Source organism: Fusarium redolens (assembly GCF_020744475.1).
Source record: "Fusarium redolens strain MPI-CAGE-AT-0023 chromosome Unknown BKA55scaffold_3, whole genome shotgun sequence".
NCBI classification, from domain to species: Eukaryota; Fungi; Ascomycota; class Sordariomycetes; order Hypocreales; family Nectriaceae; genus Fusarium; species Fusarium redolens.
Genome location: NW_025763666.1, coordinates 445711 through 473296, shown reverse-complemented (window position 1 = coordinate 473296; position 27586 = coordinate 445711). Strand labels below are relative to the sequence as shown.

General features: G+C 48.6%; 9 protein-coding genes across 9 annotated transcripts; 5 read left to right on the top strand and 4 right to left on the bottom strand.

Moving 5' to 3' along the window:
• Positions 1 to 16: 16 nt before the first annotated feature.
• On the top strand, positions 17 to 1991 carry BKA55DRAFT_502605 (major facilitator superfamily domain-containing protein; the record flags this gene model as incomplete). The annotated part of the gene is made up of 8 exons (XM_046186935.1): positions 17 to 323; positions 373 to 559; positions 617 to 789; positions 840 to 1067; positions 1120 to 1361; positions 1418 to 1504; positions 1563 to 1764; positions 1825 to 1991. The coding sequence occupies 8 exons, from the start codon at positions 17 to 19 to the stop codon at positions 1989 to 1991; spliced, it is 1593 nt and encodes a 530-aa protein (XP_046053571.1).
• A 460-nt stretch (positions 1992 to 2451) lies between these two features.
• BKA55DRAFT_685322 (uncharacterized protein) lies at positions 2452 to 3202 on the bottom strand (the record flags this gene model as incomplete). Its single annotated transcript, XM_046198774.1, has 3 exons — positions 2452 to 2971; positions 3007 to 3084; positions 3156 to 3202. The coding sequence occupies 3 exons, from the start codon at positions 3200 to 3202 to the stop codon at positions 2452 to 2454; spliced, it is 645 nt and encodes a 214-aa protein (XP_046053570.1).
• Positions 3203 to 3934: 732 nt separating this feature from the next.
• Positions 3935 to 6934, top strand: BKA55DRAFT_635382 (putative C6 transcription factor). The gene is made up of 5 exons (XM_046197009.1): positions 3935 to 4516; positions 4566 to 5084; positions 5136 to 5800; positions 5869 to 6370; positions 6427 to 6934. The coding sequence occupies exons 1-5, from the start codon at positions 4019 to 4021 to the stop codon at positions 6466 to 6468; spliced, it is 2226 nt and encodes a 741-aa protein (XP_046053569.1). The 5' UTR covers positions 3935 to 4018; the 3' UTR covers positions 6469 to 6934.
• Positions 6935 to 8057: 1123 nt separating this feature from the next.
• Positions 8058 to 8994, top strand: BKA55DRAFT_534795 (uncharacterized protein; the record flags this gene model as incomplete). The annotated part of the gene is made up of 3 exons (XM_046189628.1): positions 8058 to 8248; positions 8302 to 8355; positions 8409 to 8994. The coding sequence occupies 3 exons, from the start codon at positions 8058 to 8060 to the stop codon at positions 8992 to 8994; spliced, it is 831 nt and encodes a 276-aa protein (XP_046053568.1).
• A 721-nt stretch (positions 8995 to 9715) lies between these two features.
• BKA55DRAFT_590294 (putative MFS transporter) lies at positions 9716 to 11127 on the bottom strand (the record flags this gene model as incomplete). Its single annotated transcript, XM_046195067.1, has 3 exons — positions 9716 to 10509; positions 10560 to 10918; positions 10973 to 11127. The coding sequence occupies 3 exons, from the start codon at positions 11125 to 11127 to the stop codon at positions 9716 to 9718; spliced, it is 1308 nt and encodes a 435-aa protein (XP_046053567.1).
• Positions 11128 to 13660: 2533 nt separating this feature from the next.
• BKA55DRAFT_534793 (uncharacterized protein) lies at positions 13661 to 14685 on the bottom strand (the record flags this gene model as incomplete). The annotated part of the gene is made up of 3 exons (XM_046189627.1): positions 13661 to 13697; positions 13805 to 14584; positions 14642 to 14685. 3 exons carry the CDS (start codon positions 14683 to 14685, stop codon positions 13661 to 13663), a joined length of 861 nt encoding a protein of 286 aa, XP_046053566.1.
• Positions 14686 to 21775: 7090 nt separating this feature from the next.
• BKA55DRAFT_557114 (adaptin N terminal region-domain-containing protein) lies at positions 21776 to 25151 on the bottom strand. The gene is made up of 5 exons (XM_046191769.1): positions 25016 to 25151; positions 24640 to 24950; positions 23267 to 24584; positions 22404 to 23216; positions 21776 to 22353 (listed from the first exon to the last, which is right to left on the bottom strand). Exons 1-5 carry the CDS (start codon positions 25089 to 25091, stop codon positions 22121 to 22123), a joined length of 2751 nt encoding a protein of 916 aa, XP_046053565.1. The 5' UTR covers positions 25092 to 25151; the 3' UTR covers positions 21776 to 22120.
• Positions 25152 to 25204: 53 nt separating this feature from the next.
• Positions 25205 to 25635, top strand: BKA55DRAFT_224316 (uncharacterized protein). Its single transcript, XM_046185252.1, has one exon. It carries the CDS (start codon positions 25280 to 25282, stop codon positions 25520 to 25522), a length of 243 nt encoding a protein of 80 aa, XP_046053564.1. The 5' UTR covers positions 25205 to 25279; the 3' UTR covers positions 25523 to 25635.
• Positions 25636 to 25748: 113 nt separating this feature from the next.
• Positions 25749 to 26903, top strand: BKA55DRAFT_501863 (uncharacterized protein; the record flags this gene model as incomplete). Its single annotated transcript, XM_046186869.1, has 2 exons — positions 25749 to 26052; positions 26104 to 26903. 2 exons carry the CDS (start codon positions 25749 to 25751, stop codon positions 26901 to 26903), a joined length of 1104 nt encoding a protein of 367 aa, XP_046053563.1.
• Positions 26904 to 27586: the final 683 nt, after the last annotated feature.

Below are 27586 nucleotides of genomic sequence, written 5' to 3'. Positions count from 1 at the left end.
GCAAACACCATCAGAAATGGCTGAAGTCAAACAGACGACTGCCGTTGCGGTCGATGATCGTCGCTACGATCGCGATACCGATAACTCAGCGACTGAGTACGAGGAAAGCGAGAAGCGCGGCAAGTCGTGGAAGAGCTATGTCTGGGATACATGGGAGTTGCCCAAGGAGCAGCGATGGCTTCTTTTCAAGGTTGATGCTTTTGTCTTGACGTTTGCTTCGATCGGTTACTTCCTCAAGAATATTGATCAAACAAACGTCAACAATGCTTTTCTTAGTGGGATGAAGGAGGAGCTCAACATGTATGGCAACGAACTCGTCACCAGTAAGTCACCCATACCATAGGCGTTACGAATCCAACTGACATCCGACAGGCACATCCATCTGGACCGTGGGTTATGTTGTCGGCCAAATCCCTTCCAACTTGCTTCTCACTCGAGTGTCGCCGCGCTGGGTTATCCCGTCACTTGAAGTCGGTTGGGGCATTGCAACTATCTGCACTTCAGCTGTGCACTCATACAAGGCTTTGTACGCTTTGCGATTCCTGGTCGGTCTCTTCGAGTTAGTGAATCCAATTACATCCCTATCTACATGATCCAGTTGGCTTACATGCTTCAGATCTGGCTTTTATCCTGGTATTCACTACATGCTCGGCTCCTGGTACACCCCTCGCGAAATCGGCAAGCGCGCCATGATCTTCTGGTTGGCTGGTAGCATCGGTAACATGTTCAGTGGCTTCTTACAAGCAGCTGCTTATACGAACTTGAATGGCGTCCACGGTCATGCAGGCTGTAAGTCCTCACCACTCCTCCTTCGATACGTAGCGCTGACCAACGCATAGGGCGCTGGCTCTTCATCATCGACGGCATCATCACCCTTCCCCTCGCCATTGCTGGCTACTTCTTCTTCCCCAACCTTCCTCAAGACGGAGTCAAGACTTGGTGGACTACACAAAGGGAGCACGAGATCTCTGTTGAACGGATGAACGCTATCGGGCGGGCTGGAAAGGAGAAGTGGACAAAGGCCAAGCTCAAGTCCATTCTGCTGAGCTGGCACACATACTTCCTCCGTAAGACACCGGATGCTACGAGCCTTGTGATTTTTACTGACTTAAGACTTAGCTATGATCTATGTCCTCTGGAACAACGCATACCCCCAGCCAGCCATGGGCTATTGGCTCAAGAGCTTCAACGCCGACCCTCCCCCTGTTCCCGGCACCTCTTATTCAGTCGCACAAATTAACAACTTGCCTCTACCGTCGACTGCAATCTTCATCGTTATGGCTCTATTCTGGGGCTGGCTTTCCGATGGGCCCATGAAGGGTCTCCGATGGCCTTTCATCTACGCCGGTGCCATAATCGCTGTGAGTTCACTACCATTTTCAAATATAAAACAGACAATGACTGACCCCTTCAATAGATGGCCTTCAACATCGCTCTTCTCAAGATGCCCCTTTACGGAAACAACAGAGACCGAACTCTTGTTTACTGGTTTGCCAACATTGGTGTAAGTCTCTCACACCCAACATAGCGGAGAACGGCAGAAGTGCTCACAAAACCCTTAGAATGGCGCCGGCCCCCTCATTCTCAGCTGGATTAACGAGATCTGTTCCGCCGATACCGAGAAACGAGCCTTACTAGTAGCTGCGGCTAACGACTTCGCTTATGTGGTCCAAGCCGTGGCTCCCAACTTTGTCTGGAAGACGACGGATTTCCCCAGGGCTGCAAAGGGCTACACATGGTCCACCGTGCTCAACGCTCTGCTGAGTAAGTCACCCGAAAACCTGATCGATCAACTGGGTTATGCAATACTAACTGTTTCATCAGTCGTCTGGACCGCCGTTGTTCAGCTCCTTCTGGCCTGGGATAGGAAGAGGCAAGCAAAGGCTCGGGAAGTGGTATCAGAAGATTCAGAGGCCAATTCACAAGATGAAGCACACGACGATGGGAAGACTTCTGGGTATCCTGCCGAGAAGAAGACGGATCTTAATTAGGGCTTTCAGCTTCAGAAGATTGGATAAAGGAAACAGTTCAAAGGTCATTGGTGGCAGCTGTAAACCTTTAGCCATTGGGCCATATTTCTGAATCGTTAGATCGTCCGAAGACATTTCTACAACTTATCCGACGTGCTTATATCTGAAATCATTACTCAGGAAGTAAAGGCTGCTGGTGATCTCTCGCACCTTCTAAACCGTAGACGCCGGCTTTCTTTTTCATGTTAGAAGTACAAAAAGCTGGTCTGAACCCCCTAACAACCGACACGCCTCTGGAGCATTTGCAGCATTTGCAGAAACATCCCAACCCGTAGCCTTCCCAGGGATTTGTTCTTTCCATCACCAAACTTGTCTCGTTTGACTTGAACCAGGGCACCTCCTAACTTCACCCTTCTGTCGAGACTAATGCTTTATCTCTGTAGCGCCGTAAAAAAGCACAGATAACATGTTGATATCTGTCTTACTCCAAGGGCCCGCCCTCTGTCTTTACAGAGTCTTCCCCAGTCTCCAAAGGTCCGTACTTCTCTTCATACTGCTGGAGCTTGTGCTTCATCTCGATCATTCCCACGAGGGCGACGTTGGCGAAAGTTCGTCTGGCGCTATTTCCGCTTCTGAAAATGGTGATCTGGTCCTCGGTGATGGTCTCTTCGCTCATGGCAACTCGTTGGGTGAAGTAGTCAGCCAATGCAGTCTGGTTGCTGTGAAGTGTCCAGTCAGCATCTTTGAGCATCTTCATGAGCTCGAAGATTGAGAGTCGATCAGCCATCTTGGTGAAGTCGACAAAGGTAAGTCTAGCGAGTTCGTCCATTTCGTACTCCAAAGCGAGACCGTGGGCCGACAGACAGTGCTGCATCCCATTGTAGGATTCCAGCGATCCGTTCAAGCCGTCTGACTTACGTCTCTGCCATTTTCCGTTGCGGAGATAGCGGATGAAGGCGTCCGTCTGTGTTTCGTTCAGCCAGTTGAGCTTCACGACACCCCTGTAAGCGTCGTAGGAGAGCCTAAACTTGGATACCTATCCAACAGATGGACTGAGATCCAGTAGATTGAGTCATCACCAAACATGACCTGGACGGTGCTATGGGGATAAGGACTAGTGAGTGTTTGGTCAGTAAAGAAGCTGCCAAATAATGTAAGCGTGTAGCTTATGCTTCGAATACTTACGACTCGGTCAGATAGTTGCCGTAGATCCAGACATTTTGACCATTCATCGTCAGGGACTTTCTAGAGTTTATCTCCAGTTTTTAAATTTCAATAGTGGCTTGATTGAATCGTTGTCTGGCGACTATAAAGTCAGCATAAACCAGATCAATCTTTGCAGACAAGCACTAACCCTGAGATGTGGGAGCATGTGAAGGAAGAAGAAATTCCGAGGTGGGCAATAACCAAAGGGACGAAACATGGACGCGGGTCTTTAACAGTAATATGCGGTCATTCTTAACATGATAGAAGAATAAATCAAGGATAGATTAACATTTTAATAACTACTAAACTATTAATATGTCCAAATATAATAGGTAAATTATTACTGATGCTCCCAGACTTTAATAAAAGGGCATATGCTTGAATTTGAGAATCATAGGGCAGTAAATAATTAATTCTTATTGCAAACTAACCTCTTTCCTTACTACTGAGTGCAACATTACCTTATATTTATTTCATTACTTGCCAGGCCAATGTCCAATACTCGCCTCGCCCTATTGGTTTATGGTCCCAGCTTTCATAAAGCACGTTTGGCTGTTATATACTAACTCAATATCTCTTATTTATGTATGATAAGTCTTACCATATCAATAATTATGCTAGTTGTTGATGAGGCAAACCTTGTTTGTGAGCTAACATCCTCGTCAGTGGAGCCAATAGGAACCTTTGCCTGCCAGCTGAAATCGATAGACGCTCTTTTAACGCTCAGGCCATAAGCGCGTCTTATTCTCCACCACTCACCTCTGTTCACTCAGTACCCATCTCATCATTAGCTTCAAGTCCTATCAATTGGTCTTCCAGCCCCCAGGACCTTAGCTCCAGCGATGGATACCCAGCCCGGTAATTCCGAAGTCAATCAAACCAACCGAAAGCGTGTCATCACAGCTTGTCTGACCTGTCGCCATCGAAAAGTCAAGTGCGATCACACACAGCCAGTTTGTTCGCCATGTAAGAAGGGGAATCGCGTTTGCACTTACACCAGCCAGCAACCAACTTCCCAGTCTTCCCGCCCTGGAAACGGCAACCGAGTGTCAAGAAGCAACCGACCAACTGGCCAAGACGAGATCCGGAACCGCCTTGAACGGTTGGAGCAACTTCTAGAGCGTGTACTCGGCGGTGGCCCAGCCATCGCACAACAGCCGGCGGAGACAACTTCCAATCCGGAACATCCGTATTCAAAGCATCAGGGACTGGGTTCATCACGGAATCCTCAGTCGGAAACCTTATCAACCGATGGTTATGATGGCGCTTTGCTCCTTGAAGGCCAGGGGGGTAAATCTCGCTGGGTATCATCTCTTCACTACTCTCTCCTGGCCGATGAGGTAAGTCTACTTCCTCACTAAAGCTTCTGTCCCTGACAAAAGACTCCAGATCCGTGATGTTAAGATGCTGCTCGGAGGCCCGTCTGTCGATGCACCAAGGGAAGGCTTGCCGACAGTTCGATTAGATTCCCCCTTTCCATTTTCAGCATCTTCGACGAATGACCTCAGGACATGGGCGCCGACTTCAGCAGACATATGCTTGATTCTATTTGATATCTTCTACTCTCACGTTGATCCGATGACTAGGATAGTTCACAAGCCTACGCTCAAACGACGACTCATCCAGTACATCGATTACACATACGGCGTGAACGCTTCAAGCTCTGACAATGAGGACTTTCCGGCCGCTCACTCCAGGGAGGATATTCATACCTTCGAACCTTTGGCGTTGGCTGTCTTCTACTCAGCCATCAACAGTCTCTCGCCTGAAGGCGTATTGTTGCAATTTTCTGCTGAAAAGGAATCACTTCTTTCCCAATTTCAATGTGGCGTGCAGGTTGGTCTTGAGAGAGAGAACTTCTTGACTACACCAAGCATTGAAGTACTTCAAGCATTTGTACTGCTTCTGGTTAGCTTGTACTCCCATATCAAGTCTCAGCCCTAGTTAACTTGCCCCTAGACCTGTCAGTCGCGGGAAGATGACATGGCAAAAACCTGGACTCTTCTAGGTCTCGCTCACAAGATGGCGCTTTCGCAAGGTCTTCACAGAGAGCCCTCACTGTTCACGTCCACGGGCATGGACGTCATCCAAGTCGAGATTCGCCGCAGGTTGTGGCATCAGATATGCCACCTCGACTACCGCTCTGCAGAAAGCAGGGGTCAAGAGCCGACTATATCAGACGAGGACTTCACTACCTTTCTTCCACGAAATATCTCGGATAAAGATCTCATTGAAGGGGGTCTCGACGGGACATCAACACCTGCTGGGTTTACCGACATGACGGTTCATTTGATCCGTCTGTATGGTCACCATTGTTTTAGACGAATTGTTCGAGGCACTTACAAGCTTGAAAGAACGACCAAATCACAAGAAGCCAAACATAATGGCAACATGAACCCAATTGCTAAGCTTCGGTCTCTATTTGAGGAGGTTAGGGGCATGGTGGATGAGATGGTCAATCATTTCCAAACACAATATCTACAATACTGCAGTCCCCAGATTCCGGAGCAACGAATGGCAATTGGACTCGCAACAGTAGTTGAATGGCGTTGCTGGTCTATCTTCTGGTTACGAACGCCGAAGCAGTACCGGGAATCCGTGATTACGCCTGAAGTCCGACAAATGTACGTATGACCCCGAAACAATGCCCACAGCCTTTCTTTGACAAGAACCAAGGCTGATATACCTTAAGAATATTAGATAAATCGGTCAGCCTCATCGAAAGCTTGAATACGATGTCAGGCGATAAAGACGCCCAGCGATTTGGATGGCATATTGGTGGTCATGCATGTTTCCAACCTATCATGCATATTGTCTCAGAGCTTGACATGCCCGACCTCGAGGCTCCCAACCGACAAGCGATACGGTCACGCGCCTTGGACGCATTGAAAAAGACCATGCTCACGAGGGGGCGAGAAGCAACGCCAATGTGGAATGCGATGAATCGCATCATCTCAAACAGCCTCGCCAAATCTACCTCGAGACATTTCACCATGACGCCATTCCAGGCTGCGCAGTCTGACTTATCCGTGAACGAAACACTCCAGGGACTAGCTTCTTCTGCCACTGTACCGGGCCCAGCACTGCTGCTAGATATGCCAATACCCGGAGAATTTACATCATCAGCTTTGTTGCCTAACCCCATAACGCTGGGTAGTATAGAAATGCTGGAACCTGATTTTATGTTTGACTGGGTACGTGAACCTTCATCTCCCCTGAAACAAACACTGCCGCTGACAAGATCGACTAGGGATTCTGGAACATTGATCCTACAGCTCCTGATGCGTATTGAGCGCCATTGCTGTTCGGCCTGTCGCAAACTAAGGCCGGCAGCCCTGAGAAGACGTGCTGTACAAGTCTTAGGGAATCTCTTGGTGAACGGATGGCTAGAGTCGAGCCTCTCTGAAACGTCATTGTGTTATTGGCCTGTCTGCTAGATATTCATGACTCCACTTGCTCTTAAAGATCACGAAGTCAATTTTTGTGCTTGTAGACTTGTTTTTGGGAGGATAGGGGGGGCTTCGTCGTGTGCCACATGGAAGTCCTATGCGATTCGGTTAGTAAAGGCTGAGAAGAAGCCACAAGCAACTTACAAATAACTTTATACCATGCTGCATGAGACGCTGTTCGAGGTCTGCCATGGCCTAATAGTACACAAAAGATCAGTTTTTGTGCTGGGCAGTTTTCAGTGCAGTATACTAGGACACAACACTTTCCTTTTTGAAAGGCTACATCCTGTTGATGGCTCCTGGTCGAGGGCGAATCTATGTGTTAATCTTCTGTTAGTCGTCTGGTACTAAATCTAATGATTAGAAACGCTCCACCGGTCTCGACCTTGCACCTGATTCATCTGGTATTCACCACTGCATTCGGCGGCCATCGCCTGATCACATATAGAAGGTATATGGGGCTAGTTACTCCGAAGTTTACAGGATCCAACTCTTAAAGGGCATATCTGGATGTATGATCGATCTAGGCTAATTTTCCTGATTCAGGGGCTGGGCAAGACGGGACAGCGCGCAGGTGACAGGGGAGCAAAGATAGTAGAGCGATTGTCGGTATGTATAATCGTCCACCAAATTCACGCTGGTCGTTCAGCGTCCTGGAGAGACCGCAGGACGAAATTGACTGCTCAAGTGGTGAAAGATGTTGTGAGAAAGTGCTGTAGCAGCACCTGCATGCGATTCAGAGTTTCTACAATGCAAAATGGGTGCAGTATCGGAATAGTCCTCACTGATGTTTTATGACTCTCTCTTTCTCATTACTCATATGTTGGTGTGGTTAGTGACAGGGTAGTCAACGAATAACGAAATGTAACATGACTCGGTATGGGGGATCGTGAGGTCATTTCGAGTCCTGTAGCATCGACAGCAGAACGACTTTCAGTGTTTCTATCATCATATCAGCTTGGGAATCTTGTTAGCTCACCTCAATATCCTTTTAGTAACAGAGGGTCTTGGTGAAATTACTTGACATCAACTTACCTAGAAGAGTGTTTGGTGGCTTGCATCTGAGGCTCTGAGAGAAAGCAAATGGTTTGAGGCAAAATAGATCTGTTCTCAAACGAAATAAAGTTCAGCAGTGAGTGATACCAAAAAGCTGCAGCCTGCAAGGAAGACTCACCACTGACAAGGGGGTGGTCCAGCGGGTAGTCACATCTCTTAGTGGAGCTGCAGGCGTCTGGCCCACCACAAAGCTCAGTCTCACAATAAGAAGAGGGCCAAGGAGCGAGATTGTGCGTTTGTGTTACACAAGAGGCTCGGATCCTCTTGTTTCCACCCACAACTTTTCCCTCTTTCCCTTCTTCTTCCAACACTCCTCTACAAACTCGGCAACCTGCTTCCCCTGCTACAAGAAAATCAAAGATCGAAAGCAGACAACATGTCTGACAACCGCAACAACCACAAGGAACCCTCTAAGCGGGAGTCTCGCAGGGACAGGTGGGCTATGGATGTCGCTAAGTCTGGTGGAATCATTGGACCCGTCGAGTTCAAGGGCCCAACCGAGCAGCAGCCCGCCGGAGCCAAGAGCTCTTCTAACGGTGTTTCCCTCACTGACATGGGTCAACGTCTGTATGTATCGGTCTCTTCTCCTCTCATGTTTCTTTGCTGACAATCAACTTCAGTCTTGGTGCCGAATCTTCCAAGGATGCTTCCATTGCTGCCATAGGCCAACGTCTGTATGTATCTGTATCAACCTGTCTCGTTGTTCCTTACTAACAATCAATCTTAGTCCTACTTCCCAGCTCACAGTCGCCATCCAGTTCCCCCATGGCGAAGTCTGCTTGCCCTGGCCTGTTGTTGGCCGCTTCCCCGTGTTCGCTGCGATGTTTGAGGGTGGTATTCTCAAGTGGCCTGGTATTTCCCAGCGTCAGGCTCAAATCATCACTCATTACCTACAGACCGGCAACTACAATATGGTTCCCTGCAACATTTTGATCCATGAGGAGAGGTTGGAGCGGGAGTTCGCCGATGCTTTGGCAGTCAACGCTCAAGCGGCTGCTTTCCATCTTCCTGAGCTTTCCGGTCTGGCTCTGACCCACATGGAGCAGTATGGAAACATGATTTCCCTTACCAGAATCCTGGTCAACTTCATGGCTCAGGGCGAATGGTACCAGCGAAATGGACTCTATGTTATAGACTACGTGATTCGCCGTTCAACCTCCACGATCCCGCCAGCATTTCAGGCTGACCGCAGGGAGTTTCGACTCCAAACTGGCGATCCCCTGATCGACGGCCTTGTTGGTGCAATCAACAGTCTCCGCTTCCCTTACCTGCCCTCTCCTCCTCCCCCTCCCCCTCCCCATCGCCACTACTAAGTCCAATCCTTGAAGACATCGCAGGTCACTGTAAGACTACTGGATCTGTTCCTAAAATGCTTCCAAATGCTAATCTCATTCAAGATCAGGCCATGACACCTTGAAGTTATCTCCAGAACAGCGGACTTCGCGCATGCTCATGGAGTATAGACCCTTGAGACTGGGAACTAAGGTAATTACAGAATATATTCAATCTTCGAACTACATTCTGACCAGATGACAGCTTCGGGATTTGAATTAATGATGAGGGTTGCCAGGAAGACTATTCGAGGTACTAGACATGGCCCGGTTCTTGCATCATAGCACAATAGGATAGATAGGCTACCCCAATAGGCGCTCTGGGATATTTTCGTGACTCAATGGCGTGATATTTTGATGTAGATTATTGGATTGTAGGTGACGACTTAGGCTGTTATTCCAAGTGATTATCATTAGGCTGAAACAAACCTAATTAGTTTTCAATAAGATAGATCCAGCCAGCCTACTGAAAACAACCTTTTATCCCCGACAAACTTTCAGGCAGCATTAACACTCACCCATATCTAATAAATACTCCCAACAACACGCCAATGATTATACGACTTTTCCATGGGAAACCAGCCTCAATTCTCGCAGGTACAAAGTGATTATTATTAATAATCTATCTACCAGAATCCTCTTCACCTGCTTTTACTGGAGCAACATATCTTTCACCATGCCATAACCTCCCCGGCATCTCCAACTAGACCTTCTTCAGGAGTTGGGCACCTTCCTTGAAGACTCGAGCGGTGGCCATACAGAAGCTTCCAAGAAGCATAGACGCGCCCGCAAAGCACATCAGCCCGGTAAACCTGTTCCCTTCGCGATCCTTGATGGCCCCTTCGATGGGAAGTCCAGTCAGAGCGCCCAGGGCAATCGCCAGGCAAAAGCCTCCCAGCTTGACCCCGATCTCATCGACCCGATCTTCGGCAAGGGAAACAACGCACGGAGGGCCCAGGCTGACGAAACCGCCACTGGCGAACCCAAAGAGCAGGGCGAAGGCAATGATACCACCTTTAGAGGTGTAAAACTCGAGAGGAAGCCAAAATGCCAGGACGAGAGCTCCGGAGAAACTAGTCACGATGACCATGGTGTTGAAGTGGCCGACCTTGTCACTGATCCAGCCAGGCACGATTCGGCCAAATAGGGAACCGGCGTTGGCAATGGCCAAGGTATACACAGCGAAGTCTTTGTATCCGTGAAGTGAGGCCATCTCCGGGAGGTAGTTCAGGGGTGCGAAGAGACCCCACATGGTGAAGAAGCAGCCCAGGATGAAGAACCCCCAAGGTCCTCTCTTGAATCCGTTGATCCCACTGCTGGGAATATTTGCTTCTTTTGCTGGTCGCGAGACTTTGCCGAGAGGTGGGAACGGGGAAGAGCAGAGAGCATTGGCGACGACTAAGAGGATTCCTTGCAAGAGTGCAGTCCAACGAACAGCAGACGCAAACCCGACTTCCTCGATGAGTCGAGGGATCATGCAGGGGTAGATCACACCTCCTAGACTCATATTAGCAGACTGCATATAGAATAATGGTTTGCTGCCTTACCTAGGCTGCTTCCAGCAGAAACAATACCAACAGCCAAACCCTTCTTTGTCGAGAACCATTGAGTGGCGGTTGCCATGGCGGGAAGAGACAGACCGGCGGCGGCCAGACCAAAAGCAACTCCCTGAGCAAGCATGACTTGCCAGTACTTTGTGCAAAGGCTCAGCATGCAGACGGAAAAGACAGCCATGATACTGAAGGGCAGGAGTGTCTTGCGGCATCCGTAGACATCGATCATCTTGCCAACAGCGGGACCGAACATGAACAGCATAAAGATCTGGAGTGTAGTGATCCAGGCCAAGGCAGACGACGTCTGGTCCTTGAACATGACTTCCGAGTAGTACAACTGAAACATGCCGCATCTAATATTCAAATGTAAGTGAGCGGTTCTCGCGATGGGGAGAGGTCAAACTCACGCGTTTACGTAACCAACGGAACAGAACTGCAACAAGAACGAGCCTGCGACACAAGCCCAGGCTTTGGCTCCTCCGTTGGGGGGAGTTCGGTCATTGTTCTCGCTTGACTTGTTGCTCTCGAGCTCAGGTGAATCGGTCATGGTGGAGGGATGCATTTTTCCAGAGAGGACGTTGAGAAAGAACTTGACGCGGTAGTGGATAGAAGAAAAAGCTGAACCGATAAAATCGGAATAAGTAGAAGACAGAAAGAGATTCATGGTGAACAGGTGTCGTTGTCTTTTATGTCGAGTTGAGGGATTCTTTGGTTGATTGATCGAAACTTAGACGGACCAAATCTCGTGCGAGGTTGAGGAATATGTCACAGTATTGCGTGCATAACAACTGTGCTGTATGGACCGGTATAATCCTTCTCGGTCTTCACTAAGAATTTCGTACGAACTTGACCTCGCACGAACTTAGCTCACCCGAAAGACCCCTGTTGACCAGGACAGGGGTGTGATTTGGCTGACGCTAAGCCCATTATGGATTGGCTTTAACCAGGACCCCTGACATGATCGGAAATCACTAACAACCTGCGAAACTTCATAACTGCCCAGAGTAGCCATAGCAGTAAACAAAAAGCTTATTGTGCCTCGATTTCCAGTAATTCATATCACTTCTTTAAGTTCTCTTGGATTGTCTCCCGAGAATGACAAGACATTTCTTTCACTATCTATAATATGCCCTTTACCTCGAGATTCAGCTACAAATAATATAACTGGCTCACATTTAGAGATTATTCCATAATACCTCTTTTCAATAAGACGGAATTTTGTCTTCCATAAATCCGAATTCTCTCCGCGGTCAGCTGGCCCAACTCTGGAAGCTGGTACTTGATGTCAATTTTGTAGGCATATACAGTGGTGCTGAAATCGGTGGCACAAAACTCTTGTTCTGTACCATGAAACTTGAGGTTCTAGTACTCCTATGTGTGTATATAATGTAAAAACACACGTGGCAAGGTGATAAGTGATGTCTAAGAGGTCTAACATAGTTTGACACTTCCAGTAGGCGAGAAAGTCTGGATAGGGCATGAGTAATTCTTCCGGCCATATGTACTCGCCAGACTGATTTAGTTTTGTTCAGCAGATAACAAGTTGAACACTCCTCGAGACGAGGCTTTAACCAGCTGGTCTTTATTCATATCAGAGGGGCCAACGTCCGATACCTCTGCTGATAGTTTACCCATCACTTCTTCATTGTGTGATCACTAATAAGTAGATCAGCCTGTTGTAGTGCTATATGTTGGTCTTGAGAACGTGTGCTTGGCGCATTTGAGCCGTCTGATCATTCACTTCCGGCGCGTCACTCCACAGGCGACCTACAGTTACAGGACTGCATTATGCAGTGTCAGCCCAGTGTCAACTAACTACTCTCAGCTCTTTTTTCACTGCAGTGACAACCTACAGTTAGCATCTTCGCTCACTCGGATGTGGTAAGCTCTGAAGTACAGCTCCCGCAAGCATTCATGCGTTCCAACATGAGATCCAAAGCACCATTACATATGAGTGTCTAATTGTAGAGTGTCTTTCATCACCGGCTATAGTCTTGGGTGTTGTAGTGTTTACCGTTTGGCAAACTGCCAGTCCCGCGCCCCCTTTTTTATGGAGTTGATGAATGGACGTAGCTCCAAGATACCTGTAGCAACAGTGTTGACAGTGACATCAGGTTCTTCAGGAGTAAGTCCATGGGTGGATTGCCTCAGGCAAACGAATCTTCCGCATTCGAGCCTTTGTGTCTTGTGATTGCCCTGGACCGTTTTGTTGACATCCAAAAGAAGGGCGGTCACGTGCAGCATTCACAAACACTCAGTTCATCTGCTCCGAATCCTAATTGCTGCCTATACTCGCAGTTTTCTGGTAAACTCGCAAACTTCTGTGATTTCGCACGCTCTAATGAACCTGGCTTGTTCGAGCTTTGTACTGGGGCAGCCAATCCCTCGCTTTCATGGATGTACAAACGCCTAGCCCTGGTGAATAAGCATGTGGTGCTGGAAGTTTGCTGCCCTGTTGTTATGTAGCTGAGACCGTAGATGTGCAAAAGCAATATGTTGTAATTAAGATAGATTGTATCATTCCTGTGTTCTTTCAGTCAATGAATTAACGTGGGCCGCTTGTTGTGACTGGAGGTTTCCTTCGCGCATGATTTTAGTGTTGACCAGTAGGCTCCAGCCCTGCACTCGATAGGTACTGATGCAAGCTTCCGCCTTCCAAAAATGGTGTACAATGACTCTATGAAATAGGTAAATAATTCATGGTAGGCATCGTCAGTTTCAAGCGCATCTCGCTCTCGCAATCGAGGAGTTACCAGTGACTAGATATAATGTCTCAACTTCCCTTGTGCGTTTCAATCATGTTGTGAAAGAAGTGGTTCAGTGAGCCTAGGCTTTTTAACTGGTATACTCTTGGAAAGAGGCGGGATTTCTGTGGCCTTCTGTGAAGGTAAAAGAAAGGTGAAGATCAAAGTCTCCAACTTCCATGCGCCCTCTGTTCTTCTTCCGAGTCCGCATAAATACAGTGAGATCAAACATTATGAACAGACCACTGTCGTGGTTAATATATATAAGGACATGGATGGACTGTATTCCGGGGGATAATCTTAGCTAATACTACATGGGCAAGACTCCTTCCCACATCCCCTCGTGGTCAACTACTGATAACCTCCATCCCCATTATGCCAGCCAGTCCTGCTACGACCATCATTACATGTCCATCGTTACATCGTGTTCGTCGTTACATTTCCTTCGTGCATCGTCCAAAACTCGATCGGTCGTTGGATACCATTGTAGCTTACCAGCGGTAAACACCGGGTGGGTAGTTGGCCAGGTCGAGGTTGATGAGGCCATCATCGCCGATCACCTTGAGCTTCCCGTCGCTGTCATAGGTCCCATCCTCTGTTTCCAACTCTGTTTCAGCCTCGGTTTCTTCAGCCTCGGTTTTACCTTCGGGCTCTTCATTAGTCTCGGTTTCCTGCTCGGATTCTTCTCCAGACTCCTCCTCGCCATCTTCGTTGATTTTGACCCAGGCGTTCTCTCCGCGGTTGAGAAACTCATTGAAGCTCTGCAGATCCGCCTGACGCTCGGCCTCAAGGGCCTCCATGAGCTTGTCGTTGCCGTCGTTAGGGCTCCAAAGGGCGGCTTGGGCTTCAACCCACTCATAGTTGAGATCAGGATACAGGGGATCGAGAACGCTGTAAGTGTAGGCCAGCATCAGGAAAGGCTCCATGTACGGAAAGAGACTCTTCATGTACTCAGTGGCCTGATCCTTCATTTTCGTGATCTCGCTGTAAACAGCCTGGGAGTACACATGGATACCAAGATCAAAGGCCTCTTCGACGTCCCGGCGGAGAGTAAACTTGTGTACTTCATGAAATGGGACTCTTCCAGTGTAGAAGAAACGGACGATGGCGTTCCTGACGTCCTGGGGAGCATGTGGAAGCGAGATGATGCCCCATTTAGTAACTCTCTGGAGGAACTCAGGGCACGTGAGATGAATTGCCTGGGCGTGAACGAACTCAACCCCAGGAGGTAAGTCACCGCCATCCCCTGCGCCAAAGTAGATGGCAATCGTGGCGCTGTTAACATCGGTTCTCAGTACTCCCTAACGTGAATCGATACAAGTGTCAACTTACCCTTGGCCAATCGCTCGCTCTGCATCTTCAGGTGTCACATCCATGGTAGCTCCGCTTTGGAGTGAAGGTAGTTACCTAAGTCAAATTTAGCACGGAAAAGAAAGGAGGAATACGCTGAAGGAAAAGAGACACTCACGTGTTGTTTGTTCGGGCAGAAAGGTGGAAGAAGTTGACTTCGAGCGGAAGTCGAAGAATGTTGAGAGGGTTAGGAGAAGAGAGGGGGGAAGAAGCTCGAACGCGAGAGAAATGTTTTGATATACGTGCGGGTAGAGCGATTTGACGTGTGACGAAAAAGGCCCCGGTGCCCGGGTGACCTTTTTTACAAGGCACACCACACTAACGAAACGTCACTGGCCTCCCAAACCAGACATTCATACGCTACTCTTCTACAATTTACGTATCTGGTCCCCTAAAGCTATCCTGCATGAGCACTGAGTGCTTGGCTGTAGACCCACATGTCTTCACAGGAATATGTGTGCTCTCTGCTATTATCCCCCTCCATACACTCCGACATATCTCACGACCCCGTCTTCCAAACTTCATCCGCAACTTGTCATCCCTTCACAATGTTCATCTTGACCTTGTATTATCGTTCCTTCACATCTGTGTCGCCAGGGAACAAAGCAGGCCCATCGATGACTCGACTGTGCATCGTTGCCTTCGAGTGACGCTGACAACGCTTACATCCAACAAGCGTTACGCGCGCCTCACCCTTCAAATCATGCAGAATGTCACTCTCTTCACCAAGGACACAACCATAATAATCGTACATGCGTTTATCCTAGCCCCTGGCTGGTCTTCTTCATCTAATGCCTCCAACCAGTGCGCAGTAACTGACTACCGCAAGGCTCTGACACGCTCTTTATTGCATAGGACGCTTCCTGCTCCCAGATCAATCACAGTACTTTGCCAACCACGATATCGCAGCAGTGGTACTGGTCAGCGATGATTCGACACTCGGCCCCCTGACCTTCTTAGCAAACCATTGGGGATCGTGAGCACCAGACCTTATCAAGTCGGCGACTGGGGCGCTGCAGCTTCTTACAGCTCCCGTGTTCCCCCTTAACAGTCCCTTTCAACCATTCAGGAGATCTTGAGGCGCTACAAGTTTTGGGGCGATTTGTCGGAGACCGTTGTGTTTCATTGCAGACTGACGTAGCTCGCACGCTGATCAATCGTCCTTCATTGCCTTCCTCCCACCTCTTCAGCTCTTCAATGAGCCTTTAACTGACCAGATGTCAAGTCCATTCAACTGTGCTCTTGCTGGTCCCACCTTGCTGACAAAAATGCTACAGGTTCTTCAGCAGCGCTGCCTCAAGAAGCACCCAACTCGCTAGAACACCATCGTGATCGACATAACAACCGAAAAGAAGTTACCCTACCGCGCCATCAGCTATTGCAGCACTCATTGACCTCCAAGCACCCCCCCTTCAAAAGTGTCAGGTCCCAGGGGGAGAAGAACGCTCCCAAGGAGACGAGTTTCTTGGTAAAGCCTCAAGTTGCCACGGACCGCCCCTGAGTTAGACAAAGACAGTCCTGCGGACCTTGGAACCCACTAAATCACTGTTTGAACTTCAATACCGCTGCTATTGAAAGAAACATCTGTTCTACAGGCTTCATTATAATCGCCGCGGCGGTCCGTCTCTGTCTCGGCATTCTCAGGGGCTGAACTGTTTCGGTACGCTTGACCGCTTGTGCCAGGGCCATTTCCACGAGGCTGCCTTTAGTGCAACCTACCTGTGTATTTGACAATTTGATGGCAATAGCCGATAATCTTAAGGTCAAAGAGGCTCAGGGGTTGAGCGCTCTTATACCGAGACATGCACTCATAGTTCTTAACGTCAACTACCCTATCAGGAACCCATCACTATTCGGCCTTGCTCCAAAAGGCACTCTTTGGTCAGGGAACTTACCCAGGTAAACGCCTTGCTCGTTGTTGGAAGTACTTGACGACACCTAGCAAACTGTGGGCTCGGTTTGCGTTCTTCTCATCACTCTGTGCAGCCAGGATTCTATCAGGTTTCTATGAATTGACCACTGTACTTGCATTATCGCTGACCTGTTCTGTCTGAAAAACTATTACCGACACACTCTCCCCTATGATCACGTTCAACGATCCCACATAACCCTCGAAGCTCCCGCCGCGACCATGTCTTCACAGACTCATAGGAGAGCATCCCCCAAATCATCCCAGAACCAAGATAGGGGCTACAGTTCTCCCCAAGCTTCGACTCCATCAGAATAAACGCTCCCCTTAGTCAAAAGAAGAAACCCCTCAGATAACGAACACTGATAACCCGTTTGCGCCTTTTCAAGCCCTCGATCGAAAGCTCGGCGTATCTCAAGCTCGTTTCAGACTCATGTAACATCAGCATTCTCGTTTGAATACAGGTCGACGGTTTTCTCTGTCCTATTCGACGGGATGAGCAACAGGCCCCTTACCCCTAATTCCCAAAAGCCATGAGAACATGTAGGCATTACACTGCGCTCACCTTCTTATTGCGAATCGGGAATCTAAAGAGCATCTTCTTAATGTTGAAGCTCTTAAACCGAGATAGTCTGGAATATTGGTCAATGTGTCGACAAGGCTTCTCTCGAGCACTAAAATTCGTGCCAGAGCGCTGAAGACTCGGGCAAGCAAACTGTGATTTTTACTATAGTCATGCACGTTTGCTGTCGGCATTTCAAGATTCCTGAACTGACTCTTGACATTTCAAGGGATGGAAACATCCCACCAGATGCTCTGTATATCATTTCAGTCCGCGAGGAAGCACTTCACTACCGCCATTAGCAGACCTAGGCGAACAAGCGAACTGAGATTCTTCTTGACTGAGAGGTGGAGACTTGCCAGTAGTAATATACTTGGTGGCTTCCAGTTCGGTGTGTATGCCAGCTCATCGATATTGCGAGGTCACAGCAGCTATGGGGAGACTTGTCTTGGATACCCTTTACGGTGACGGGATGTATATTATCAGCTGGGTGAGTATAGCGAGATTATGTCTTCTGCCAATTCTTTTCAAGGTGCCTTGTTTCTCCATGTTCGAGTCTAGTTCATTCCTGCTTCTCTGGTGGACACATTTGTGGTATTGATGCATATCTGTTCTTGAGGGGTATGGGGTCTCCTTCTGCCAGCAGCGGAGTGAAACTGCGAGGCGATCTGTTGGATTGTGAGAAGAATGATGCTGACCCCAAAGCCAAGCAGACAACCCGATGTTGTTTCATACGTTTCGCCCCCCCTGCAAGGAAACCCTCACCACCATCGCCAATTGGGTTTCCCTCTTTTCTTCGGAACGGACTCACCGAGACTTGCGGTATATGTCCTTCGCTTAGGAAGAGGATCGACTCCATTTGCTGTGTACGAGCATCTGGAACATGTCAAGAGAATGGCGACTCTTCAAATACGTCTCGCATTGTTTCTTCATTGTCTCGGACATTTTGTCCACCATGTTCATGTATTGCGTGTCACGTCGACGGATATTCTGCTCTTCAGAACTCCTTTGAGTCCCAAGCAGCCCGTCTGAACAATTGCATCTTTTGGTAGCAATAAATGTCTTCTATTTCACCGTCTGAACGTTGCTCTCTCCTCGTTGCCTATAAACCAGTTGAGAGACTCCCTCATGCCAGTAAGTTAAAATAAAGAAACCTGTTGCTGACATATTCTCAGAGGCTATCATTCTCTGAGTCGATGCTTCAGCGATGATGCAATTAGAAGACGCTCCCTCAAAACTCATGAGTTTGACGAGGCCATGACCAACATTCATACTAGCCAGGCGAGAACACTGTGTCGGGTTGAAAACCAGTCAGTAACAATGCTATAAACTGTAGGTCCATGCCCCTGAAACTCGTGACTGATGTTCTGAGTTCAAGACCGGCAGGTTCAGTATATGAAATTGAGTCTCAGAGACATCAGTGATCTTTTTCAGGCGAAGACTGGTATTTGCGACTCACAGGTTTGTTCAGGGGTTATCTTTGGCTTCATTTGGCCCTTGGGCGTTCATACAAGGCAAGCTTCTTCTTCTGACTTATATAGTTGGTGGTTGATCATGTTCCACGATCTGTCGTGGATCTTCCATGATTCGACTTCTGCGTAGGGCATTTCCACAACCTATTATCGATGCTCCTCCTCGGTCTTGGCCTTACCGTAACGGATGCTCAGCCTGCAAGTATAGCAAGAGCCTATGGCATTAACTGTGTACCCATTGAGATCTCGCAAAGCCAGACCAAAGTGGCCACCATAGTCGCAGGCCGGCGTATCCCATATCATTCGGTTATTGTATGATAATCCGTCTTACTTTGTGACCCTTTGAGAAGTTTCGTTGATGATACCATGTCGCCAACTATTTGTATCTAGATACCGAGCTTATACAATGGACGGCATCTGAGCGAGCTTCAAGGTTGAACGTCATCAGCTTTAATTTTCCGCTTGACATGCCTCTCGTTGTCTGCAAAGAATCATTGGCATCGGCTATTATATATAGGTTGTCGTTATGACTACCGGTGCCGTAAGGAGAGCTATCTCAGACTTGGTAGTCGTTGCTCGGTTTCATGCTGATACCAGTACTTTGCAGGATAGTTCTTCATTGCCATGCCGTGAACGTGCAATGCGCCCCTTTCCCTTACAATGAGCACGGTACTCTCTGCCATGCTTGGGGCGAGCAGTAGCAAGATGGTGGGAAAGGCCTTTGCCGCGGCTCTCGTATACCTTCTTCCTGGGCTAGCATCCTGGAATTCAGCTGATACACTATGCTGCAGAGAATCATAGAGCATGAAGCGGATTCAAGTTGGGTTAAACAGATCCAGTGCCTGGTGACCAACGTCTCTCAGGGCTGGATACGAAAACACACGTTATGTCGTGCCTATCGTAGGGCTGCAAGGGCAGGGAAAGGGGCACTTGGCTGGCGATGGGGCTCGAAGTAAGGGGGGCCCCGAGCTTCAGGATGGCCTCGAATTAAGTCCATGAATCAACAATGTACTGCTTTCTTTGTCCCTTATGGCTCTTCATCAGGATCCCCCAAGCGAATTGAGAGATTATAGCTGAGGATAGCACCACACAAGGAGAGAGATAGGCAATTCTCGTCTCTAGGAAGGATGTTTGGTGGCCATCTGCTTCTAAGATGTACCGAAAAGATCGCGGCTTTTCAGGGGGGGTTGCATCGTTAGCTATATACAATTGAATCGAGAGTTGATGTGTTAGTTATTACCTGGTTCCTTGGTCACTAGTACTTCTTACATTGCCTTTGGCTCCTTTCATGATGTGAATTGTTCCCAGTCCATAGTTAAAGTTTGACGGAGCATCAGATGGCTCACTCTGGCAGCGGCGATGTGCTTTTTATATCACTCAAGGACGCCTACATTCGGAGCTTTCTTCAAGCTGGTCAAAGTCAAGCCCGCTCTGTAGATGGGCATTAATACATTAGCCGATGCAACATTGCTTGTTAGGACAGAATCTTGTACACCAGGAACTTAACCTTCTTATATATACTTGTAGGATCCAGGGGAAAATGAAGGAAACAGTGAGATGAGGCTTCATCTTCCAGCAAAGATGTTCCAATCTTCCCTATCTCCGTTGGGCCAGTTCCCTGGAATGGGCCGACAAGACAGGCCAAGAATGGGTGATCTGGTTCATCTCACATGTTTCTGTGTGGCTTGAATAGTTCTATGTCAATGGGCCGGAGGTGATACGAGTCACTGATGTGACTCTATATTGATCTCGGCCAACTTGTCGAACACCATCGGTTGCTGTTGTTGGCGCACGGTCGATTGAATCTGTTGTGCCTCTCGGTGAAGCCGTTTATAGTGGGATTATGTTGTGATGAGAGAGTATGAGATATTGAGCCAGCCAAATCGACCACTAAAATAGCCATTGTCGAGGACTAACATCACTGACCCTTGCGGACCTGGGTTTGATCACTCCGCAAGGCAAAGAAGTCTGGATGCAGGATGAGCACTTCTTCTAGGATGCTCACCCAGTTGTTGTTGTCGTCGAAGTTCAGTATGCGTGATCCTACCAGCCAAGGTCTCAAAACACCTCTGTGCCCTGGGTGGCAGACACAGCCGCAGGCTCGCTCTTCACCCACTTGATCTATACTGGTACACATTCATGTTCCCCCTCATCGGTATTGTCATCGTCGTCTTAATGGCATTATCATGCCCTTGTTCCATGACTATACAATGGAAGCGCTTCCTTCTTACTGTCGGGTAATACATGAGAACCTCTTCTGCAGATTCATGTAGGTATTGTCAATTCCGGAAGCATGGTCAGCGAGACGATGACATACAGCACCAGCACAACGCTAGGCACCAGATCCAGTACCAATGTAATGAGTATAGACTAAGATGGAAAACATCCTTTGCTTGCTTTTAAATGAATGTGATTCTATGCTTCGAAGCAATATATTTAAGTCAGGAGGATGGTAATAGTTGAAGGGGAAGAAAGAAGGGGGAGGATGGAGGCGGTAAGAAATGAGATATATGTACTTCAGGACCGCACGTAGAGGAATCAGTGGGAGTCTCATGGCCTTCCGAAAACTGCGTCAAATCGTTGGCAAAATGGAATGCTTATTTCTCTTTTGCTCGATGCAAAACCTACACCAAACTACAAAGGGCTTCCTTCACCTGTTTCATTTTGTTGTACGAAGCAATACGAGTGATCATTTGCTTTGATAACACCAACATCTCATGGACATTAACGCCAGTAGCCGTAGTATACCACACCCACTAATTCCCTGTTATCCCCAATCAATTGTCCTGGCTGTGACGTTGCCTGAGTAAAGCTCAGGGATTAAAATGAGTGACGGCGTGCCAACATTGTCATAGTGCGGCAATCTCACTCGACCAAAACGGAAACAGAATAGTTACACAAACACGAAGCAAGAGAAACATGAGCCCGCATACTATATCACGTCTCTGCCATAAACGCGCAATCTTATGCTACACACATGGTCTGATGCTGCGACTTGAACATGCACTGGCTCTGCAACCTGTGTCACCCACAAACGACAAAAGCATCATCAATAAACCTCATATCACCGCTTACAAACATTTAACTTGGTCTAGCAAAGTAGCACCTGCATGCTGAGCAATGATTCCGGAGCAACTGGCCTCTAGACAAGTTGCATGTCCCGAGTTTTGCTTGCAGACAATTGTTACACCTCACATCAAGTCACATTTCACTGCATCAAGTCTGAATAGGTAAATTCCATCTTTTTGCAACAAATAACATGGCCCCAACAACCATGCTCCGATAAAAAAACATGCTCTTATACCTTCTTCGCTTCCCTCTAACCACCCAATGAATATCCCCCTTATCACTTTTACGAGCCTTTAACCCCCCCAAGTGACAATCGTGATTCCAGGATAAGAAAACGAATCGTAAATAATCACATTACTGCCACACTTGTACGGTATGTCTAAAACCGTGACAAAGCTTTCGATACATCATGATCCTTTCAACGCCCGCTTTGCTTCTGTTGTTCATCTCTAAGCGACCGACGCGATGACTAGCGCAGCCACATTCTCCTCTTCGCTTCGCACCGTGATCTTTGTCGTGACACCAGTTTTTGATGAATAAGCCATCCGTACGTTAGCTACCACCCGACCTCCACCGACTGTCTTGCCGAGAAGCTTGAGTGTGTGAGTGGTCTGGTTGACGGGCACATCGGTGCCTTCGAGAGGCTGGAGCGACAAAGCCTTTGTGAGTTGCTCTGTAGCGTCTGTGAAATAGTCAGTGCCATGTCTTCTATGAACTCGATATTCGACTTACCCGCAATGCTCTCCATGCCGCTCAATTGGAGGGTCTCTGTGACCTCCTCTCCAGAAGCACCAACCTGTTCCCAGATGTGGCTAAAGTTGCCAGCGAACGTGGGGATCACGTAGTCACTACCAGCAAGGTCGAACTCGGCCACCTCGTACTCATCATCGTAGCCAGAATCCTCGGGCTCGCCTGTTGAGGGGTCGATCTCCTTGCTGGTGAACTTGAGGACGTTGGAGAAGGTGGAAACGGGCAGAGAAGCCTCACCGCCAACCTTCTTGAAAGCGACATAGACCTTACCAGGCTCATCAGTCGCGAGCTTCTCAGCCTGGATGATGAAGACCTCCTCGAGCTCGTCATCGTCTGCGGGAGTAGCGACAACGGAGACGTTCTCAAGGACAGTGTCGGGCAAGGTGTTCTTAACCTCATATTGGAGGACAATATGCTCCTTGAAGATGTGCTTGACCAGGCTGACAACGTACTCAGTCTCGGCCTCAGTAAGCTCGATAATAGGCGAAGACTTGAGGACACTGCCAAACTCCTTCATCTCGGGGATCTCGAGCAGCTCCTGGGCATACTGCTGAGCCTGAGCAGAAGCAGAAGCAACAGCCTCGGCTCCGGTAGGCTTAGTAGGGCCAACCTTGGGAGCCTTGAGTGTAGGGGCAGTGGCAATCAGCTTCTTGGATCGGTCCTCAGCGTCGGCCTGCTCCCGAGTAACCACAGGGATCTTGGAAATATCGAAGGGACTATCGAAAGCGGACTTGTCGTCTGATGTGACGTACAGGACAAGCTGCTGCTCGAAGTAGGGGAGGGAGAACATGTTCTCTGTTTGCGCATTAGCGGTGATCGACAGTCAGTGGTTAATTCATGCTTACCATTCTTGACGAATCGAGCAGCCATCTCATCATCCTCCTCATTCATGAGCTTGAGGTTGAGGGCAGCGCGATCACGGACCTCGTCATCGACATCATCCAAGCATCGGGTGAGGAGAACACGGACACTGCTCTTAACCTCGGGATCCTTCTGTCCAACACCGAACTTGGCGAGGGCAGTGACAGCAGCAGCTCGCACAATGGCGTTCTCAAGAACCACTCGGTTGTAAATATATCGGATATACTTAGTAGGCTGAGCGGTCTTGGGGCCCTCAAGGCCAATAAGGTGAAGGATTCGGACAGCCAGCTTGGTGAACTCGCAATCCTCAATAAATTCGCAGAGATGGGCAAGCGCATCCTCCTTGGAATCAGGAACGAACTTGATCAAATCGAACATGCTCTCCACAACAGCCCTCTTGAACTCATAGCCACCCTCATCACGCAGAATACCGCTGAGGAAGGTAAGCATACCAGCCTGCTTGCTGGGGAACTTGAGGCAAAGGGTTCGGATGGCCTCCACAATCGTAATCTTGAACTCGTCGGTAATCTCGGACATGAAGGTGGAAATCTGCTTCATTAACCTGTCGACACTGGCCTCGTTACCGGTCTTAAGGAGCGTGGTGATGGCGAAAGTGGCAATGGATCGGTTGCTGTTGGAGATGAGAAGCTCGATATCGGGGTTGCATGCGTTAACGGCGGTAGGCTTGAAGCTGGCAAAGTTGTGGAGGATTCGGAGAGCGGCGAACTTGGTAACAGCGCGAGGAGAGGTGAGGAACAGTTGAAGAACGTGGACAGCTTGCGCTACCTCAGCATCGGTAACATCTCGCATATCGCAGATGGCCTTAGCAGCCTCGAAGTTGACCATTTCGCTCTTGTGTCGCAGCCAGCCATCGAGGAGCTGCATCATGGGCTTCCTCAATGAAGCATCCTCCTCAGCGAGCTGTGCAGCAAGTCGAACCAGCATGATGATAGCAGCGGGGTTCTTGAGAGCACCAGCAGCGCCGAATTGCTGAACCATCTTGACAAGGGCCATTCGATCGTGCATGCGCATTTGATATAGAAGTCCGACAGCGTGGTATTGCGACATGGTCGAGTGGTTCATGGGAACTTGGCTGCTTGAGGTAGAGAATCCAAGGGAGAAGCCACCAGAGGACTTGCTAGAGGCAGCAGCCTCTTGGGTCTCGCTCTGCCATCGTCGGACGACATCCTTGGCGATAGGAAGAAGGTGGTATGAGGAAACGAGAGCGGCAGAGGATACCGAGGGGTTCTTATCAACAATTGCAGTCTTCATAACTCGTTCGATCGATTGGACGGTCGTGGCCTTTACAGTGTCAGCATCCAGGGGTGTCGGTGTACCTGCCAGCAAAGCAACCTACATCGATAATGCGGCAGAGGGCGCGAATAGCATTTGGTCGGTAGATAGCATCGGTGCTGCCGCCGGTATCCTTCATAATCGTGCTGGTAACCATAATAATATCCTCAGCTGAGTTGGCAAGCTCCTTGATAACAAGGTGGACCATCTGTCGGAGACTGGCATCCTTGTTCTGGAAGAGCTTCGAGATACCGAAGAAGAGAGTTGTAGCTTCGTTGGTAGGGAACTTCTCTCCTGTGTAGAGAAGGAGAGCGATCTTGGTGAGTAGAATGCGACATCGTCGAGGCTGAATAGGAGAGCTGTTGAAGAGTCGTGCTGTTGGACTATTTAGCTTGACTGTGGGGGGGAGAAGAGGAATAAGGCGATTGAAAGAGACGGACCTTCTTGGAAGACTTGAGTTCGGTCAACCTTGACTAGCCCGAGGTCGGCATCTTCGTCCTTCTTGCCGTAACTCATGTTGGGCAACTGGGTTGGGGTGAAAGGTTTGGTCGAGGGAGACTTGAGGTTGCGGTCGAGGCACTCCTAAGGTAGAATCACCACGTCGCAGTTACGCTTCAGGGATGAGTGGTGCCGCATCACGTGATCTTATCAGCCCCTTATCGGACGGGGATTCGTGTCAACTTTGGCATTGGCTTCAGCTTGAAATGTCGACGGTAGGAATTCAATTGCTGATTCTTCGATCTTTTGCAAGGGCTAAGCTTTCTCCTATGTCTTTCATATCTTCTGCTCTCATACGATTGGCATTTTATACCATTGTCCCGACTGGTATGATCATGGTACTTAGGCAAGGTTGCTGGAGAATGGAGCACTGCACCTTCAGGTACCCGCAACCTTTCAGGTGCTCAATTAAACATACATTGATACTCTTAACATATCTTAATAGGTAGATTAACTGTTAGAGATTGCCCTAGATAATATGATCATCATATTTAAATGTCAAAAAAGAGTTCCTGGAGCACTTTTCATAGCTCTCACCTTCAACAAGTGACATCATGTCGACCCTGAATCCACCCACTCCGAACTTCTAGCCGGACCCAATTTTCCGGCTCGCATCTTTAAATCCTCCAGCTTGATTCTCTCAACCTCAATCCACGACCCAATTCGTCGCCCAGAATGAAGTCTGTAACACGGCTACCACTTCGCATCGCGCCTCGGCTCGTCCAGCGCCCGGCTTTCGTCCGTCCGATTCACTCGACCGCTGTCAAGGCCGCAAATGTCGCTCCGGTGGTCGGCACCGGCCCGCCACCAGAGCCGCCGATCCAGCCCGCCGAGAATGTCCATCAGCGAGTCGCCAGGCGCAGGAGGCAGGCTGAGATGCTCAAGAATGCTAAGGAGCTTCGAAGTGCTAGTGCTGGAAAGGGAGGTGGTGGTTTGAAGAAGCGATTCTGGAAGGATGTTTCTGTCAAGGAAGTTGATGGTAAGTAAAGATACTTACCCCACCATCAAAGCGTATACTGATGAGATACAGGTGCTCTTCAAGTCTTCCTCGATAGCCGACCCTTGAGACATCCTGTGTCAAAGGAGATCGTTCGAATTCCCGTCACAAAGCCCGATCTTGCCTCCGCTCTCGCCCTCGAATGGGATCTTTTGACTTCTGCCCAAGATGCTACAAGACATCACTTGATCCCTCTTACAAGTCTTACCTGCCGAGCTCTCGATATCGCCGCGGCTGATAATACCCCTGGAGGTGAAATTTCAGAAGTCCGGAATGCCATTGCCACAACGTTGTTGCGATATCTCGATACCGATTCTATTCTCTGCTGGAACCCTCCTGCAGGAGAACACGATCTCAAGAATGAAGCTGGAGAGTCGCTACGAGACGTACAGAAGCGCACAGCTGAGGAGGTTGTGTCTTTCCTGACAACACATGTTTGGCCAGGCATCACCATCAACCCTGTCCTTGACGGCCATTCCATCTTGCCTCAGTCACAGGCACCTGGAGTTCGCGAGATTGTTCAGGGCTGGATTACTGGTCTCGATGCCTTTGAGATTGCTGGACTTGAACGTGCTACATTGGCTGGAAAGAGTCTCATTGCTGCCGCACGATTCGTCGTCGAGTGGACTGAGGGTTCAGTCGCAAGGGGTCATTTGAATCCTGGTAAGAAGTTTGGTGTTGAAGAGGCCGCTGTTGCTACCAGTCTTGAGGTGGATTGGCAGACCGGACAGTGGGGAGAGGTCGAGGATACCCATGATGTCAACAAGGAGGATGTGAGAAGACAGCTGGGCAGCGTCGCTCTGCTGGTATCTGGCACAGGTTTGAAGGCATAAATAATATGAGGCTGGATAAATGGCACGACTTGTAAAATATAACGACATGTAAATTACCAGCTAGATAAAAAGGCTTTGGAATACTTTAGATGGGCCTCATAAAAATAAACATATTGATGATCATCTTAGTCCCTTATTTTCACTGACTTTTCATCATCAAGTCGTTAGCCAAATTAAGCCCACTGATGGCCCCCAACCACACTCCAAGAACATGCTGTAACATCGAATCACAGTGAGGCCGCCGATTAAGAATTACAACCTAGAGACTTGAGTACCATTATTAAGGAGCAAACGTCGTTGTACATGGCTTGCTCATGATCAATGCAATCTTAAAAGTCCTATGTCTTACCCTACATCAGCTTCACGAACAAGGATTCCACGCCAGGGCTGAGAGCCATCAGCCCAAATAAAGTAAAACAGACACACCAGTGCATTCGGGTAAAACTCTGATTGTCGAGTGGCAGGCTAGGATATGCTTGAGAAATGAGGTGGGGGATCATCGAACGTTACTGTAGATAAACTTCCGATCATCTTTTTCTTGCAACCATAAGAGTCGGCTTCCGTGAGCTTAATTTCCACAAGCAACAGGGTCAAGTTTGATTGTGTGTCCAATCGCTTCACACGTTTGCATCCAACGTTTCACTTTCTATGCGACTTAGAATAAGCATGCTATCGTATTTCTC